Source organism: Salminus brasiliensis, chromosome 20, assembly GCF_030463535.1.
Source record: "Salminus brasiliensis chromosome 20, fSalBra1.hap2, whole genome shotgun sequence".
NCBI classification, from domain to species: Eukaryota; Metazoa; Chordata; class Actinopteri; order Characiformes; family Bryconidae; genus Salminus; species Salminus brasiliensis.
Genome location: NC_132897.1, coordinates 11,736,544 through 11,751,870, shown reverse-complemented (window position 1 = coordinate 11,751,870; position 15,327 = coordinate 11,736,544). Strand labels below are relative to the sequence as shown.

General features: G+C 39.0%; 1 protein-coding gene across 3 annotated transcripts; it reads right to left on the bottom strand.

Annotated features, from left to right (window-relative positions):
- Positions 1 to 1,848: 1,848 nt before the first annotated feature.
- Positions 1,849 to 12,741, bottom strand: LOC140542008 (kelch-like protein 25). Of its 3 annotated transcripts, XM_072664829.1 has the most exons (8): positions 12,386 to 12,741; positions 10,432 to 10,591; positions 8,601 to 8,710; positions 5,844 to 5,987; positions 4,790 to 4,923; positions 3,768 to 3,979; positions 2,366 to 2,472; positions 1,849 to 2,156 (listed from the first exon to the last, which is right to left on the bottom strand). In XM_072664829.1, the coding sequence occupies exons 4-8, from the start codon at positions 5,906 to 5,908 to the stop codon at positions 2,078 to 2,080; spliced, it is 597 nt and encodes a 198-aa protein (XP_072520930.1). In that variant the 5' UTR covers positions 5,909 to 5,987; positions 8,601 to 8,710; positions 10,432 to 10,591; positions 12,386 to 12,741; the 3' UTR covers positions 1,849 to 2,077. The 3 variants fall into 3 exon arrangements, with proteins under 3 accessions (XP_072520930.1, XP_072520931.1, XP_072520929.1); XM_072664830.1 differs by lacking the exons at positions 8,601 to 8,710; positions 10,432 to 10,591; positions 12,386 to 12,741 and adding an exon at positions 8,100 to 8,352; XM_072664828.1 differs by lacking the exons at positions 8,601 to 8,710; positions 10,432 to 10,591; positions 12,386 to 12,741 and having other exon boundaries at positions 5,844 to 6,858.
- Positions 12,742 to 15,327: the final 2,586 nt, after the last annotated feature.

Here is a 15,327-nt window from a genome sequence, read left to right as displayed (position 1 = left end):
GTCAGTTATAGGCAGGGTGAGCCTTCTCCTCGCAATGAAGAAGCTGTTCATGTCTGAGCTTTCGATTTACGACTGCGAGGCCTCTCTCCACGATGCCAGAGCATAATGGTCCAGCTGAGGTTTACTCAGTAAACTCAGCTGAAATTCTTCTCACTCTGACGAGAATTGCTTTCCATTTTCAATTTGACCTTTGCGAAGACGTGGAAATATGGCAGTACTGTTCCCATGCTAGGTTTTTTTTTCTTCAGACTCCACCTATTTTCTTTCCCTGTACACTCAGTTCTATGGATGCTAGGCTGGGAAACAGTGCATAGCGCATTTTCCACCTTGGTGTTTCAATCAGAATATAGATGGTGTTTTTCTTTTCCTTTTATAAAGGATTGTTTTGATGATTCATGATCATACGTGGGCACCTCTCAGGCCTCCCTCCTCTCCCCTTCCCCCATCGTTTGGGCTCTCTTGCACAAACAAAGTATATTATGATCAAAATCCTTTATTATTTAACATCTAATTTATTCTAAAAATGTCTCGCTCGTCCTTTAACCACATCAACATTCAAATCTGTATTCACACTCCTAAACGCCTTTTTATGCAAGTAAGTATCCTGTGCTTTGTATGCTGTACTCTTGATATTGAATTCACTCAGATGAACACAAAATTTAAGCTAAAATAGTCTAGGACTGAATAATACTGGTGGAAAAGTCATATAATATAATATAACAAGTTGAAAATGAACCCCTATAAATATTCCCTAATGGAGCACAGTCAGAGACTACTCTTCTTTTATTTTCAGTCAAAATGACCATTAAGGTATTTATTTCAACCAGAAAAATAAAAGGAGAAAATGTATATTATAACAGAAAATTACACATAATTATATAAAATGTTTTAGTATTTAATATTTCCACATTGCTGGGGTGGCTCTGGGGTGTTCAGTCCATTGTTTTGGGAATGCCAGTAATTTTAAATAAAAATAAAAACTTTTAAAAATCTTTTACAAATGTATATATAACATTAACTCCTGAAAAATGAGACACTGGCAAAATATATGTTGACTATGCATCTTCTTTTTGCCAGAAACAACTGCTAAAAATTATTTTGTGGGTCTAAATCATTTTTGGAGAGAGAGAGAGATTAACAAAAGTAGCCAAAAAATGCCTGAGCACTCAAGTAATAACACTAATCAGTCCTAGAACCGAGTGGCCCAAGTGGTTTCTCCAAATTCAACACAAAATGCCCCTTATAATGACGGCCGCAGTCTCAGAATTATTCAACCCCTTCATGACCAGCAATATTACTATACTACTATATAAGCTGCTGCAAACGCTTGTAATGAGGGTTTAATAAGACTCCAGTCATCATTAAAAGTAGCATTCTGTGTTGAATAAGGAGAATGCACATGTTCTATTAGTTATAATATATTATGTTATATATAGATAGAGTTATTTAAATTGGTCTTGTTTGATTGGTTTATTGCAAACAGCTGAAAGTTTGTACATTTTACTAATAAATGTAATCTGCAATGAGGGTGGATTCATTTTGATTGCAACTATAGTCAAAGCCTGTCAGACAAAGCAAAGTTACAATTTTACAATTGCAATTAAATTATGTTTATATTTTTGCTTTTTTAAAAATGTATTTTACTTGTATGTCACAAGTTGAAATGAAAGGAAATTATCTGCCCTAATGCTATTAATTAATTCTTAATACTATCACAGATGCATGGTTTTAGAGGTATTTAACTCCCTCCCAGTGTCCTCTTTTAAAAAAAATGAAATATGGCCACCCTAGTTTAAGCAAGTAATAGACAACTTGATTTTCAAAAGACATACTTTAAGAAACCTTTATTTCATAGTTTAAGTAAGATTACTTTCATATATTGGAAAAACATAGTCAGTCTGTGATGTGACATGTTAGCGTCCAATAAACAGCTGTGATTAATAAGTGAGTGATCATTTACATATTGCACCCTTTTAAGATATGGACAATGTCCATATGATCATGATTAAGGAATGATATACTGTCAAATATGAGCTGTGTAACTATCAAAAAAGGGACTGGGCAAGTATACACAAAGTCATAAAGCGTCCTCTTGGGTTGTTTTCACCAAAACACTCTGTCCTCCTGGATGAGAAACCTTTACACATCCAAAATGTCTGTAAGAGATAAGGAAAACAGAGAGTGAGCTGAAAATGAAGACTAGAAAAATAGCCAGCAGGATGAGTGGTTGGACTGATTGATTGACAGATGGAAAGACAGAGGAGGCAAAACAGATGAGCGGAAGATGAATGGACAATTGACTCAGTGCATGAGATGGAGCGAAAATTGACAGATGAATAAATGGAGGAAAAAGGTTAGCTCTCACCTCCAAGTGTTAGCGTCAGGATTGTAGGTCTCGATGGTTCGAAGATTGGACGTGCCGTCCCAGCCTCCTACTGCCAGCAGCTTTTCACCAAACACCAGCAGTGACACCTACACAAGGTCCAATTTATCACAGTCCTGCATTAACCGCTGACTCAGCACATCAAACTAGTGACAACGTACACTAAACACAGCACACCAACTGCAACAGTGGAGTGCAATACATCAAACACAGAACTGTTAAAAGCAAGAGTCACTTCTCATAAATGATGAAGTGTGTATACATTATGGGCTTTAGCCATTTGGGGGCCATTTACATAATAATTTAAATACAGAGGGATTACTTCAAGATACTCAGGAACAGAAACGTCGGATTACTCTGATAGAAATATCCTGATCTGGAACTAGTTCTGTCAGCATTATTTAGGCAGTTGAAACCAAGATTAACTTAACAACAGAGAATGAAAGGAAGGGTTCTTGATCAAAAACATACAACATAACCCGTCAAAATGGTGGAGGCACTATTTATGGCATAAGCATGTATAGCTGCCAATAAAAGTGGGTCACTGGTGGCAGCTTAGATTGCTTATTAGGTAGAGCCGGCTCTTGGCTAGATTAATGAAAAGCACTGTCAGGTTTATCACGATGAGAAGATCAAACAGCATCATGGCAACATGCTTTCTCCTTCATTAACTAGGATCATTGGTCTGTTTTATTGTTTCTGTTATATCTGGCACTACAGATGAAGATTTAATGCCATAGCCACCCGTGATCCGATGATCACCACCCAACCTCATTCCCAACTCATCCCAAACATATTGTATGGGCCATCATTCCAGAGAACACAGTTTCACTGCTTCATAGCTCAGTGCTGGGGGGCTTTGTACCCCTCTAGCCCACACTAGAGTTTAACTGCTCAAGAGACTTCTATTCTATTGGCAGTACTCCAACAGCAGTACAGGGACTAGAGAAGCTTGTTGTTTCTGCAATGGGTGCAACTTAAAAGTATCACTAATTTAAATGCATTCATTAATAGGGGTGTCCACAAACATTTAGACATACATTATATATTTGGACGTGTATCTTCAATGATGAACTCTGATTCTGAGATTACCTTCATTAATATTTTTTACCCATTTTGTATAGTAAAAAAAGGAATTTCTGTTTTTGTTTTCATATTTTCTCGTTTTTTCTAGAAAATATTTTCAAATTTTCTACAAATGTAGTTATCTAAATTTTAGTAAAAATGAAAAACAAATGAAATGAAATAAATCATCTCTATCTCTAATACTTTTTTCAAAATTTCACATCTTGGAATGGAAGTTCTAAACTTTTGAACAGTAGTGTGAGACTTTTTGGACGTGGGTGCTGAAACATTGCCAGTCAAGCTGCTGATGACAACTCACTTGGTGACGCTTGTTCCTCATGCGTGGGACGGGTGTCCAGCGGAGGATGTGGGGGTCAAATTTCTCCACAGTGCTGAGCTCCAGCAAGAGCTCATCCCGCCCCCCTGCCACATACAGGCATCCCAGATACACAGCACACCCCGGACGCTCTCTGGGGGTACCCATGGGGGCACAAGTCTGCCATGTCCCGTCCAGTGGGTTAAAACGCTCCACTGGAAATCAGAATCAGAAGTAAGGGGGTGTAGGCATTTCTTTTGGTGCCGTTAACACAAATTTCACAAATCTATTTGGATTTATACATTTAATCAAATATGATATACAACGTATATAGTCATGTGAACTATATACAACATATTACAAAACAAACAAACAGAATCACCAGCGAAGCACTTTTGTAAGTTGCTTTTGAGAAGAGCGTCTGCTAAATGCCGTAAATATAAATGTAAGTTCGATGTTTCTAATAAAGTATCCAGTGAGTGGCGGCACAAGGTGGGTGGTTTTAATAAAGTGACCTGTGTGTGGAAGCACACTGGGTAATAAAGTATTCTAACTAAGCAGAGTTTCACCACACTATCACTTTGCTTTATTCATTTACATCTAAAAAGTTTTTCTCTTTTATATACAAAAAGAAGCGCTGTAAACTCTGGAGAAAGGTCATGGGAGTTTCCTCCAGTCTGCCTTCTCACAGACACGGCAGCAGATATTCTTGGACATTCCATTTATAAGAGGGTCAATGTTTGTGCCATGTGTGTGTGTTTATGTCTGTTTTGGTCCAGGGGTGTACGTGGATATATACCATTAAGAGAAGACTTGGCGTCATTCCTGATGCAGACATTATACAAGTTGAAGTGCCATAACTGATTATTGAGTGCTGGGTGATGATTTCATTCTTGGTATAAGTAAACGGTGTAACAGTGCCCCTCAGACAGTTCAGTACATCATGTCTCTCAAATCAGAGCAGATTTCTTTGAGTGACATGAGAATGAGACTCTGTCAGACTAGCTGGGATTCTGAGTGCCCACCTGAACATAGCGGCATGTCTCCGTCTGTGCCGCCCATCACATACAGGTAGCCGTCCAGCGCAGTAGCGACGCCCCCTGATCGAGGCTGCCGCATGGAGGACAGTTTAGTCCAGCTGTTCATTTCTGGATCATACCTGAGAAGAGAATTCCCTTTTGACACAGTGTCCTTTTCACATTAGTAGTAACTACTGGTACTAGTAGTTTGTGCTTGCTGAGATAGAACAATCTAAAAAATGCATGTTTGATGTTATGGTTATTTTTTGCACAATATGACATATAATATACAGTAAAATACATTTATTGTTTTCACAGAACACTTATATCTCAGCTTAGAAAGCCAAGGATACAGCCTCATCCAGGATACAGCCTCCCAGGATGGAGTTTTACAGAGCCACCACCAAGTTTAACCCACCACCCTGTGTATAATAACCAAGAGCACTACTAGGATTAAAGGCACTTTCTTATATTTTTGGGGCAATCATGGCCTGAAGGTTATAGAAGTGAGTTTGGGACCAGGACCAGGTCGCTGGTTTGTTCCCCAGGACAAGCATTTACAGCTGAGGTGCCCCAATTGCTCCCTGGGGGGTGGCTGTCTACTGAGGAGAGTGAGTTCCCACATCCCTATTCACTAGTGTGTGTGTTTACTGCCACAGAGGCACCACAAATGCCTCTCCAACTAATCCCAAAGGTAGTGGATGGAGCTCCACCACTTCAGAGTCTCACTGCTCCACAACCCAATGCATTAGACATGCTGACCTTAGGCTCATGTGCTGCTGCTCATGATCATCCCATTCTACAGGGCCATGTGTTTCAGCAAACATTACACACAACTGCATTTTGCCAAAAATACACTCCCTCCATTGTCCATATGGTGTTTTCATACACAAGATTTCACCTCTCACTTATCTCTCCTCATTGTACTATGATACAATACAATCCCAAGTGCAAGCCCTCTGGGGCCTCCTCAGCTTTGTAGTCATTATTGAACACTGTTAAACGTTCGCAGCAGGTTGGTGTGTGAGAGGCAGATGTCAGGTATGGTCATGCAGGCTACCTTTCCACAGTGCTGGTGCAGACAGTGCCGTCGTATCCCCCCAGGGCGTACATGTACCCATCCATCTCCAGGACACACACTCCGCTGCGGGGGCTGCTCAGGGATGCCACATCGGTGCTCCACTCGTTCGTTTCAGGGTCATACCTGAAACGCATTGAGGGCAGTGTTCACTTGATTTTCCCTCACAGTGCACAGTACTGTACATCATTTCTAACATGGTATAATAAAATAAAACATTTGGGACGTTGTAGAATGGGTGCTATGCAGAAATTGCAAGACACAATCATGTCAACTTTTGAAAGCAAAAGGAGGCCCTACATAGTATTAGAATTATTTTCCTAACATATAATAGAATATAATTGATGTGGCCCTGAAATAAGGCTAATATGCTAAAAGCATAATGAATGTTTGCTGTTGATATTCCATCTGCCTCCTATCACTATTCAAACATGTTTAACCTGATAGCCAGTACTTTCAGCAATCTCATCCCTATGTACACAAACCATGCACTTCACTCAGAACGCCTACAATGTACACTGGATACTTTCTATGCACCACCACCTGTAGGTTCACAGCATAGGTTTTATAGACTAGCCCCTCTGTTGCTGCACTAATAGTGACCAGTCCTTATTTAAACAACGGACCATTAGACAGCAGGGACACTGGTGTAGTAGCAATAGTGGGTGTGGTGTTGATAGAAGATGGTAAAAATGAATTGTGACAATTTCTAGCAAACACAACAGCTCAAACATCAGCGTGCATCCCCGGAAAAACAATAAACTATGGGATAAACAGAAGACATGGGCCCTGTAAAATCTACTAAATTGTTGACATTCTGGTAGCATAAATGAGTGGGTAGAGTTTTGTTTATCAACATGTTTTGTAGTGCTAGAAAAATGATCCAGAAGCAGGGAGCAGAGCAGGACGCTATTATGAATGATTGGATTATTCTCTCATCAACTTCAGACACAGATCCAGCCCAGCTCTGCCTGGGTAGCAAGAATATATATATATATATATATATATATATATATATATATATATATATAGTGTGTGTGTGTGTGTGTGTGTGTGTGTGTGTATGTATGTATGTATGTGTACATATTACGCATACACTACACTTCAAAAGTCTGGCTTCCGTTGCAACAGGCTCTTTAATGCTAATAAGAGCATAACTAATGAACATTTAAACGCAACAAAAAGATCAGATTTTTGTGGGGTAGATACCATAGAAAAAAAAAAAAAGGACCTGTGTCTTGTCTGCTCTTACCATTTTGCGGAGGGGAAACCAACACCACTGAAGCTCAGTTATGAAGCTTGGTGAGGCAGACATGTTGAGTGCTTATTAATGTTTCTGGTGTGGGTCTCCCATCCACAAAATGATAAAAGCAGACACATGGACGCTTCGGTAGATGTTTTAAATTTAGTGCTCCAACCATAGACGCCAAGTCCTCTTCTATGGAAGGCGGTGGATATAAGTTATACGGTGGCCTGGATGCTCTTTACTCCTTTTAAGGTAGATTTTAAGGTAATTTTTTGTAGAGGGTACAACATTCTGCTGCTCTGGATTACATCATCTAATACAAACATCACTGCGCATCCCTAGAAATGATGTAAAACATGTAAGTATGCACTACAGTAAATGTCCACGTACATTCAAAGCACTGTTTTGTTCAGTCATAATGGCGAGCAAGAGAGGGCTGATGGTCAGACTGAGTAGACAGGCAGTAGTGAGTTTACGCTTGTGTGTGTGTGTGTGTGTGTGTGTGTGTGCGCAATGAATCTGGCAATGGACTTTCAATTAGCAACCCAAAGCCCCGGGTGGAGTGCTGACAATAAATGACATCCATGGGAGACAACACATGTGAGCGCACACACACACACACACACACACACACACACACACACACACACACACACACACACACACACACACACACACACACAGTACTGCAAGTCCTTATCAGCTCATAAAACCCAGTCTGGAGCTCTGCTGAATGCTCCAGATTGTCTGTTGTGTCCTGCTGCTTAATGTTCAAACTGTCATTAACCCTCCCTTCAAACAGCACAATGCTGAGAAGAGCAGAGGGATCTTAAGTGAGAGTCAATTCTGAAATGAAAGGCACTGAGTTAATGACGTATAAAGCTGAGTGAGTGATCTCGAGGATGTCATAAATGGGACATGTCTTATGGACATTTTTATGACTATTTTCCAACCTCTCTGTGTCTTAGTGTTAAACAGGCTGTTTTGGTTACCATGTCTTTACAGCAGCATTAAATCATGCCAGAAGTGGCATTTCTTGCTCCTGGGCTCCCCCTACAGTTAGAAGTGGAATCTGCAGATTCACCAATAAAGAACGTAATATTACAGGATTTTACATAAATATGTAAATAGGTTTTGCAGCGTTATGCAGTTCTTGTGAGCGTATATTGTGCCTTAAAAAAAAGAAAAACAAAAACAAAACAAAAAAAGATGAAACACTTAACTTTAGTGTGAAAATGCAGGGATGAACTGCTGTAGGCTGAATAGATGTTCATATGGTGTCTATACAAAGTATCAACAACATTAAATGTAAGAACCATTTTACTGCTTTTATGAATGAAATCGTGGTCAATATAATTTATAACTTTGAAAAAAAAAAAAAAACAACAAAAAAACAAACAAGCAAAAATGGGTGCTGGTATTCTCACAATTAGTGTAATAGAGATGACCTGAGTGCTGTGACTGTGTCTCAAGTGATTTTAGTATAAAGACACCTGTCTGGAAGGTCCAGTCACTGGTTAATCTGTAGCCCTGGCCACAAATATACCATGAAGACAGAAGCGCAACACTCTACATCACTCAGAGACAAGGTTATTGAAGAATCCTGAAAAGACAGAAATCAATCATTAATGAATATGGCAAATGTGATGAAATGAAAAGTGGCTCCAGTTGACCGCACCAAGGTCAACTGGAAGAAGGTTCATTAGTCTGTAAGACCAAAATGGAGCTTAAATATAACAAGTCAAGACTGTTATGTTACAGTTTTATGGTCCGGTTTTGTTTTTTTTATACACACACACACACACACACACATTATATATATATATATAAAAATAACAACTATTTGACTTTCACTCTGCCTTTGGAATGGCCACTCAGGGATCTTGTGGAAAGAGGTCCAGCGTTCTATGGACTGGGGTCTTTGGCTACGTTTAGACTGTAGGCAAATTGGATTTGTTCCTCAAATCAGATCTGCTGAGATGACCGTCCACACTGTTATTTGCAAGTGCTGTGATTGGATTTGTGCATCAATATAACATTGCTGTCAGTAACTAACATGAAACCTGATTTGTGCGTTCAGACTGAGACCCATCTGTACAAATCCGATTGTAAAAGCATTCCATTGGTTTGGATCCGATTAGCAAAAATCAGACTCCATGTGGTTTTTGGCCTGTGCAGACTACCAATCCGGATACAATCTAGATACGCCAAAATTCAAATATGGACTGTCTGTCTTAACATAGCCTTCGACTTGGTCTTCTTGAAGGGGCTAAAAATGGATGTTTTGGTGGTAATGTTATCATCAGCTGTTAAATTTTTTGTTTTGATTGACTGATACTAATGTAATACGGTGGATAAGACAATATATAAGCAGACACATTCTTAACTAATCACAAATGAACTCCCTACAATACCTGTCAAGCTTAATTTGCTATGTGCTCCAACAACACAACAGCAATCAGCTCTGGTCGAGGGTGAGTCTAATGAATAATAGAACACAGCAATACATCATGCCTCAAAAACCCCACCCTGAATTTGCCAGCACACTGATACTTAATGAATGCTCTATCTACCCTATCTATCTTCCTATCTGCCAGAGTGGGGGGGAAATGCAGGTGCTTTATCTGTTACAACAGAGCCATTATAGTCCGTTCAATACAGCAGCTGTGATTTTAGGGGCACATATCATGGTGAAACAAATGACTACACTACATGGACAAAAAGTATTTGAACACACATCCTCAAATGTCAAATGTCTCATTCAGTCCCTTTGCCGCAGGTGTATAAAATCAAGCACCTAGCCATGCAGTCTGCTTTTACACACATTACTGGAAGAATGGGTGGACCTTAAGAGCTCGCTAAACTACAGCTGGAGTTTAAACTCAGCTCTTCTGTAATAGGTGGTCACTATTGCTACAAGTCAGATGGTGTAATGTTTTTCCTTCCTAGACATTCCACCATTAACTGCGAGTGATCTTGAACAGTGAAAGCATTTAGGAAGCACAGCCACTCAGGTTTTAGACCACGTAAATTACAGAGCGGGGTTGGTGAGAGCAGCTGGTCAAACAACTGGTTAAGCTATTTTTTTTAACACAATGTTGTTTATACTAACTACTTTTATACCAAGTTGACAATAAAATAAAAAAGAGACTCTTTATATAATAAATAAGGCACATAAAACTATTAGTTTTTTTTTTAAATGTTTATTTCTTGCCTTCAGTGAATTGCAGAATTACTTCCAGAACAGATCCAGTCACACTGCACCTTATTTTATCAAGACATAAAGATATAAACCAGTAAAGCAAAAGTCTGACCCTAGATTACCTGAATCTGCTGACCTGTATCTGCATGATAAAAAGCATTCGAAAATTGCATGAGCAAGCAGGTGCAGATCCAGGGTAGAGAGAAGTTTCTGGTGTGGTGCTTCAGATGCCGTCAGACAGGAACTGAAAGTCTGCAGTGCCGACAGCATTAAGAGATTTACCTGGAAAATAAAAATACACAATACTTTACAGAGCAGACAGTCGACATGATCACAGATTCATCACTTAACTAAATAACTGGGTCCCTGATCTTACAATAGCAAGGCAGAAAGGTAGTTTTTAATAATTTGTTGTGATGAACACAAACAGAAACATTACTTATTCAGACGGACATCGTAATGAAGTTTGAAATTCAAATATTTGTTAAACTTTAAAAAAAGAAAAACTAAATTCAGATTCAAATGTTTTGAAGGTAGAAAATGTCCATTAGTGCATCTACTCTCCCCCTACTGCATTCATAGTGTATTTCAAACCAGGAGCTGTGTGATATTACACACAATGATCAACTACCAAATACAGAAGAAAATCTTACTGCTGACGACGAAACTGCAGCCAAACAAGAGACTATTTATTTCAACTTCAGGTAGAGTTTTACACCTCGCAGCTCTTTAACAGCTCTACTGTTCTTACTGAAAAGACAAGTCTACATTATTAGAAACTGAAGCATCAGAAAAGGCTCAAATACGTCTCCTCATACGCAAAACTGCAGATACAACAAGAAGTCCATTACAGAAGTACATTAACTTGAGTTTCTTTTACCATTAATAATTTTTACATCGACACACATTTCAAACATTCACCTTTTAAACCAACTACATTTGTAAAACATACAATCTGTACATTTCTATTATAATCTATTTTTTTTTTCTCCTGGCAGACAAATCACATTCACACTCCCCGTCACGCACGTGCCGCTTAAGCTTACACAGCTAGCTGAAAGTGTACAATATTAATACTGCCAATTATACACAGCAAATAAACAGTAAATAACTGAACACAACAGCACTGAGCACATCATTTAAATAATTAAAAACATACACCTAATCTTGTATTTTTCTATGATTTATGTCATTTTAAATAATTAATACGTTGTTGTTTTTTTTTTTAATCAGGCAGTTGAGCTTTGGTTGTGTAACAAGATGGAAATATAAAACCATTTAAACAATTAAATGAAGTTTAGACACCTGTTATCAGAAACCCCAACATTTTAAACATGAGTCCCAAATCTAGTATTTTTCTACTAAAAACCCCAGAAAAAAGTTCAGAGAAATCACTGAACGCCCAATATGGCCATGACGTTCATGATAAGGACGGGTAAACTTCCAACCAACTGTAGGCATCATCATTTTTAAACGATTTAATTAAAAATTTAAAGAGCCGACTCACGAGCCGACTCACGAGCCGACTCACGCACTCTAAGCTTCAGCGCCAATTCTGAGGAGACCGTGAGATAATAATAGCTACATGCTCATTTAATTCATTAAAGCTTTCTGCCTACCCTCTCACCTCGCACATTCTCAAACACAAAAAAAACTAAACTAACTAGAAAGTGGTTTGTGTTACGCCGGCTATCCTAGCTAGCCAAACATTTCTACTAAGTAAATAAAATTTACCTTAAAGAAGAGGAAGAAGACGAACATCGACTCACAGCTGCGTTGCCAAAAAATAGCTAAGTAAGTAGCTAGTTTACCGAGCTGAGCTGAAACTAGTATTTATTTATTTTGTATTTATTTGTAATAAATCAAGCTAGTGCTAACATGTATTAAAGGTAGTTAGCTAGCTAACTAAACGATAAACACAATTCTGTCAGTGTTTCAGTTTAGTAAACATCACTGTCACAACTGAGTAAACTGTTCACGCTGCAGTTCATCAGCTACCTTTATAACCTGTAAAACATCTCACATTTAGCCACACCTGAAAGCAGTTTCTCTAACCGAGTAGAATAAAAGACTTACAGAGGTTTACAGAGATTTACAGAGATGCTCCTCGCCGCTCTGGTCGTCCTCCTGCCAGCGTCCTCACCGCTTTCACACAGACGCTGCTAATGAAGAGTCGACTGCTTCGACTCCACCACGTCTGGAGGTCGAGGTCGAGGTCGACTCCTGGCCAGTGACTGAGAGACTCGTGTACTCGGTGTTTTTTGTTGTATTTGGTTCGAGGGGGGTTTTAAATAAGGTGGGAGGATCGTGAGTTTGTTTCATTCTGAAACTTTAGACCAACAGTGCTTATAGAAATGTCTGCCAGTCAACAAGCATTAGAAACAAAAGTCAGGCAGGAAGAAACAACATTGTCACAAGATCTTTGTAGGAGGACAGGACAACATCCAGCTGCTGCAGAAGGAGGTGTAAGATGGGTTCAGTTGCAACTCCTCGGTAAGGAAATGACGTCATTAATTTGCATAATCGTTCACGTGCGTGTATTTGAAGCTGTAGAATAAAGGAATAAAGTTTGGGAGAAGTGAGTAAAAAAAACCCTACATGTGTTAGAACTACAAAGAACTCTAAATGAATAAATAATTATTATTTTTTTTTACTTTAAAAATAGGCTGTCACTTGACTTTAATTCTTTGTCTAGACCCGCATTACATAAATCATTTTTATGTAAATTACATACATCAGTTTTGTCCTGTGTTGTTAAATGTTAGCATATCAAATTTAGTCAAAACACTGTCATGTGGGGTGGGACTGCTGCTCAACCCTTCTCCTTTATCCAGGCTTGGGACCGGCAAGGTGACCTTAAAAGACACACTTTGACACACTTTTGAGTTATGTAGGTTTTTTTGTTTTCTTTCTGTTTTCTTTTTTTTTATTTTAGTTTTGAGTTGGCAACACTGGATGGGTTCAGCTGTGACTGTGATTGTGTCGGGAGTCGTCCATTTCTAGACAGGCACTTCAGCAACATGAACTTCAGAGAACCAGCTCAGTCTGCTAGGAGATGTCATGAACAAAACATAGACTGTTGAGCCAGTTAAACCATAATGAGAACGCTGGCTGTACTTTTTTAATTGGCCAAACATTTAAAGAGTGGATTTTTTCACCGTGTTTGAGGGGAAATGTAAAATACTGATCTTATACTGAACTGATAGGGTTGTAATCTGCAGGATGGTGGAATAAAGACTGTGCCGCCTGGCTTTGTTTGCTCTTGATCTGTAATTAGACGAGTATCTGGTGTCATTAATCAAGGGGAGCTTTCTGAAGGGGGTGGGTTTATGCCAGGATTTTTTGAGTGCTTGTCTGAGGTTGGAGATTTGTGAGACTGCACAGATACAGATACATGGCCTAATGCAGTGAGAAGGTCAGTATAGCATCCAGTCCTCCAAAGGATGTTACTCGTGCTAGTGGTAGCCAACTAAAAGTGCAGAAGCAGGGGAATATAATACTGTTCAAAAGTTTGGAATCAATGCTTTCAGTAACATGAGCTCAGTTTTGATCTAAGATGCCTGTAATACTCAAGTCTTATTTAACATCACAGGTTTCAAAATATTTAGTCAGAAGCTGCAAATTTGGAATCCAGAATAATGAACAGAGCTGAAAAAAAGCTGTAAATCAGCAATAATATTATATCATAATTCATTTAATACAAATAGGGCAGTGGTTGGAGTGCTTGGAATTTTGGAGTGCAAGAATTTAGTCTTTTGAAGCCCCCGTCTACTCATTTTCACCTCACTTTCTCGCATTCATGTGGTTATTGTGGGAAGTAAAAAGAAAAAAATGGAGACTGTCGTAATCACTCTCACTCTTACTTTTCCACACTGCTCACACAGGTGAGATCATCGCGCCCGCCGACGACGTAGATCATCCCAGCCAGAGTACAGACGGCCACGTCTCCGCGGCGACCAGGCATGGGAGCCATGAGCTTCCACTCGTTATAAAATGAGCAGAATCGCTCAACAGGGCATGAGGGGTCCTTTGAGGTCCAACCACCAACTGTCATTAAGCCAAAAGAGAGAGGAGGGCAGAAACCAGTGTGAAACCATCTGAAGAGTGAGTTTTGATTTTGAAGAGGTTAAAGGGGGGTATTTAAGGATTCCAAGTACTGTAATGTTAAGGGGAGTAACTGTGAGAACTCAAAGAACCATTTGTATCCAAAAATATTAAAACATTAAATGTTTTTAACATGCAAGAAAAACATCTTGTAGATAGTTAAAGGACCAGATTCAGTACTATATAGAACCCTTTTTGGTCAGATATTATTATATACATATTGATTACGTTCTGTTTATGTTTTGTATGGCGCTGGCTTTTTTTGTTAGTTTGTTTCTTTACTTAAAAAGTATCATTTTCACAGAACTTCTCAATATAAGGGAATTGCTGGAGATGAAAATTAGTGGATTTCCCCCAAAACCCAAATATATTTAATTAACCAATGCTATGTTTGTATCCAACATGCTGTATTGCGACCTCAGTCTAAGATCAGAATTGCATAGACTTTTACACTGATCCAGTTCAATGCTCATCCTTACTTTAAGTATGCGATCAGACCCCTTATGACTACAGCATTACAATACCCTGTTACCATGGTTACATTTTTGCGTCCCTCGATAAGTAAGAGCACCTGTTTATGTCTTTTGAGGGTTACTCAAAAGATATTTTAATAAGAGAGACGCTACAGTGTTTCCACCTGTGCCTCCTTTGTAGCCTCACCCCCCTCGCGTTATCCTCTCAGGTGTTTCTGTGTTGTCTCTGGTGTTCTTATACCCCTGCGGTGCAGTTTTGGTTTCTTTGGTTTCCTGTAATGGATATTTCTTCTCTTCTATATTCTATGATTTCTGTCTATGCTGTTTAAAGGATAGGTAAAGCCAGCTTGCACTTCTTTATCTAGACTAAGTCTCTTTATCTTCGTCATTTACTTCCTTTTTCTGATCATGTCACCTGCCATAATTAAAAGAAGCACAGAA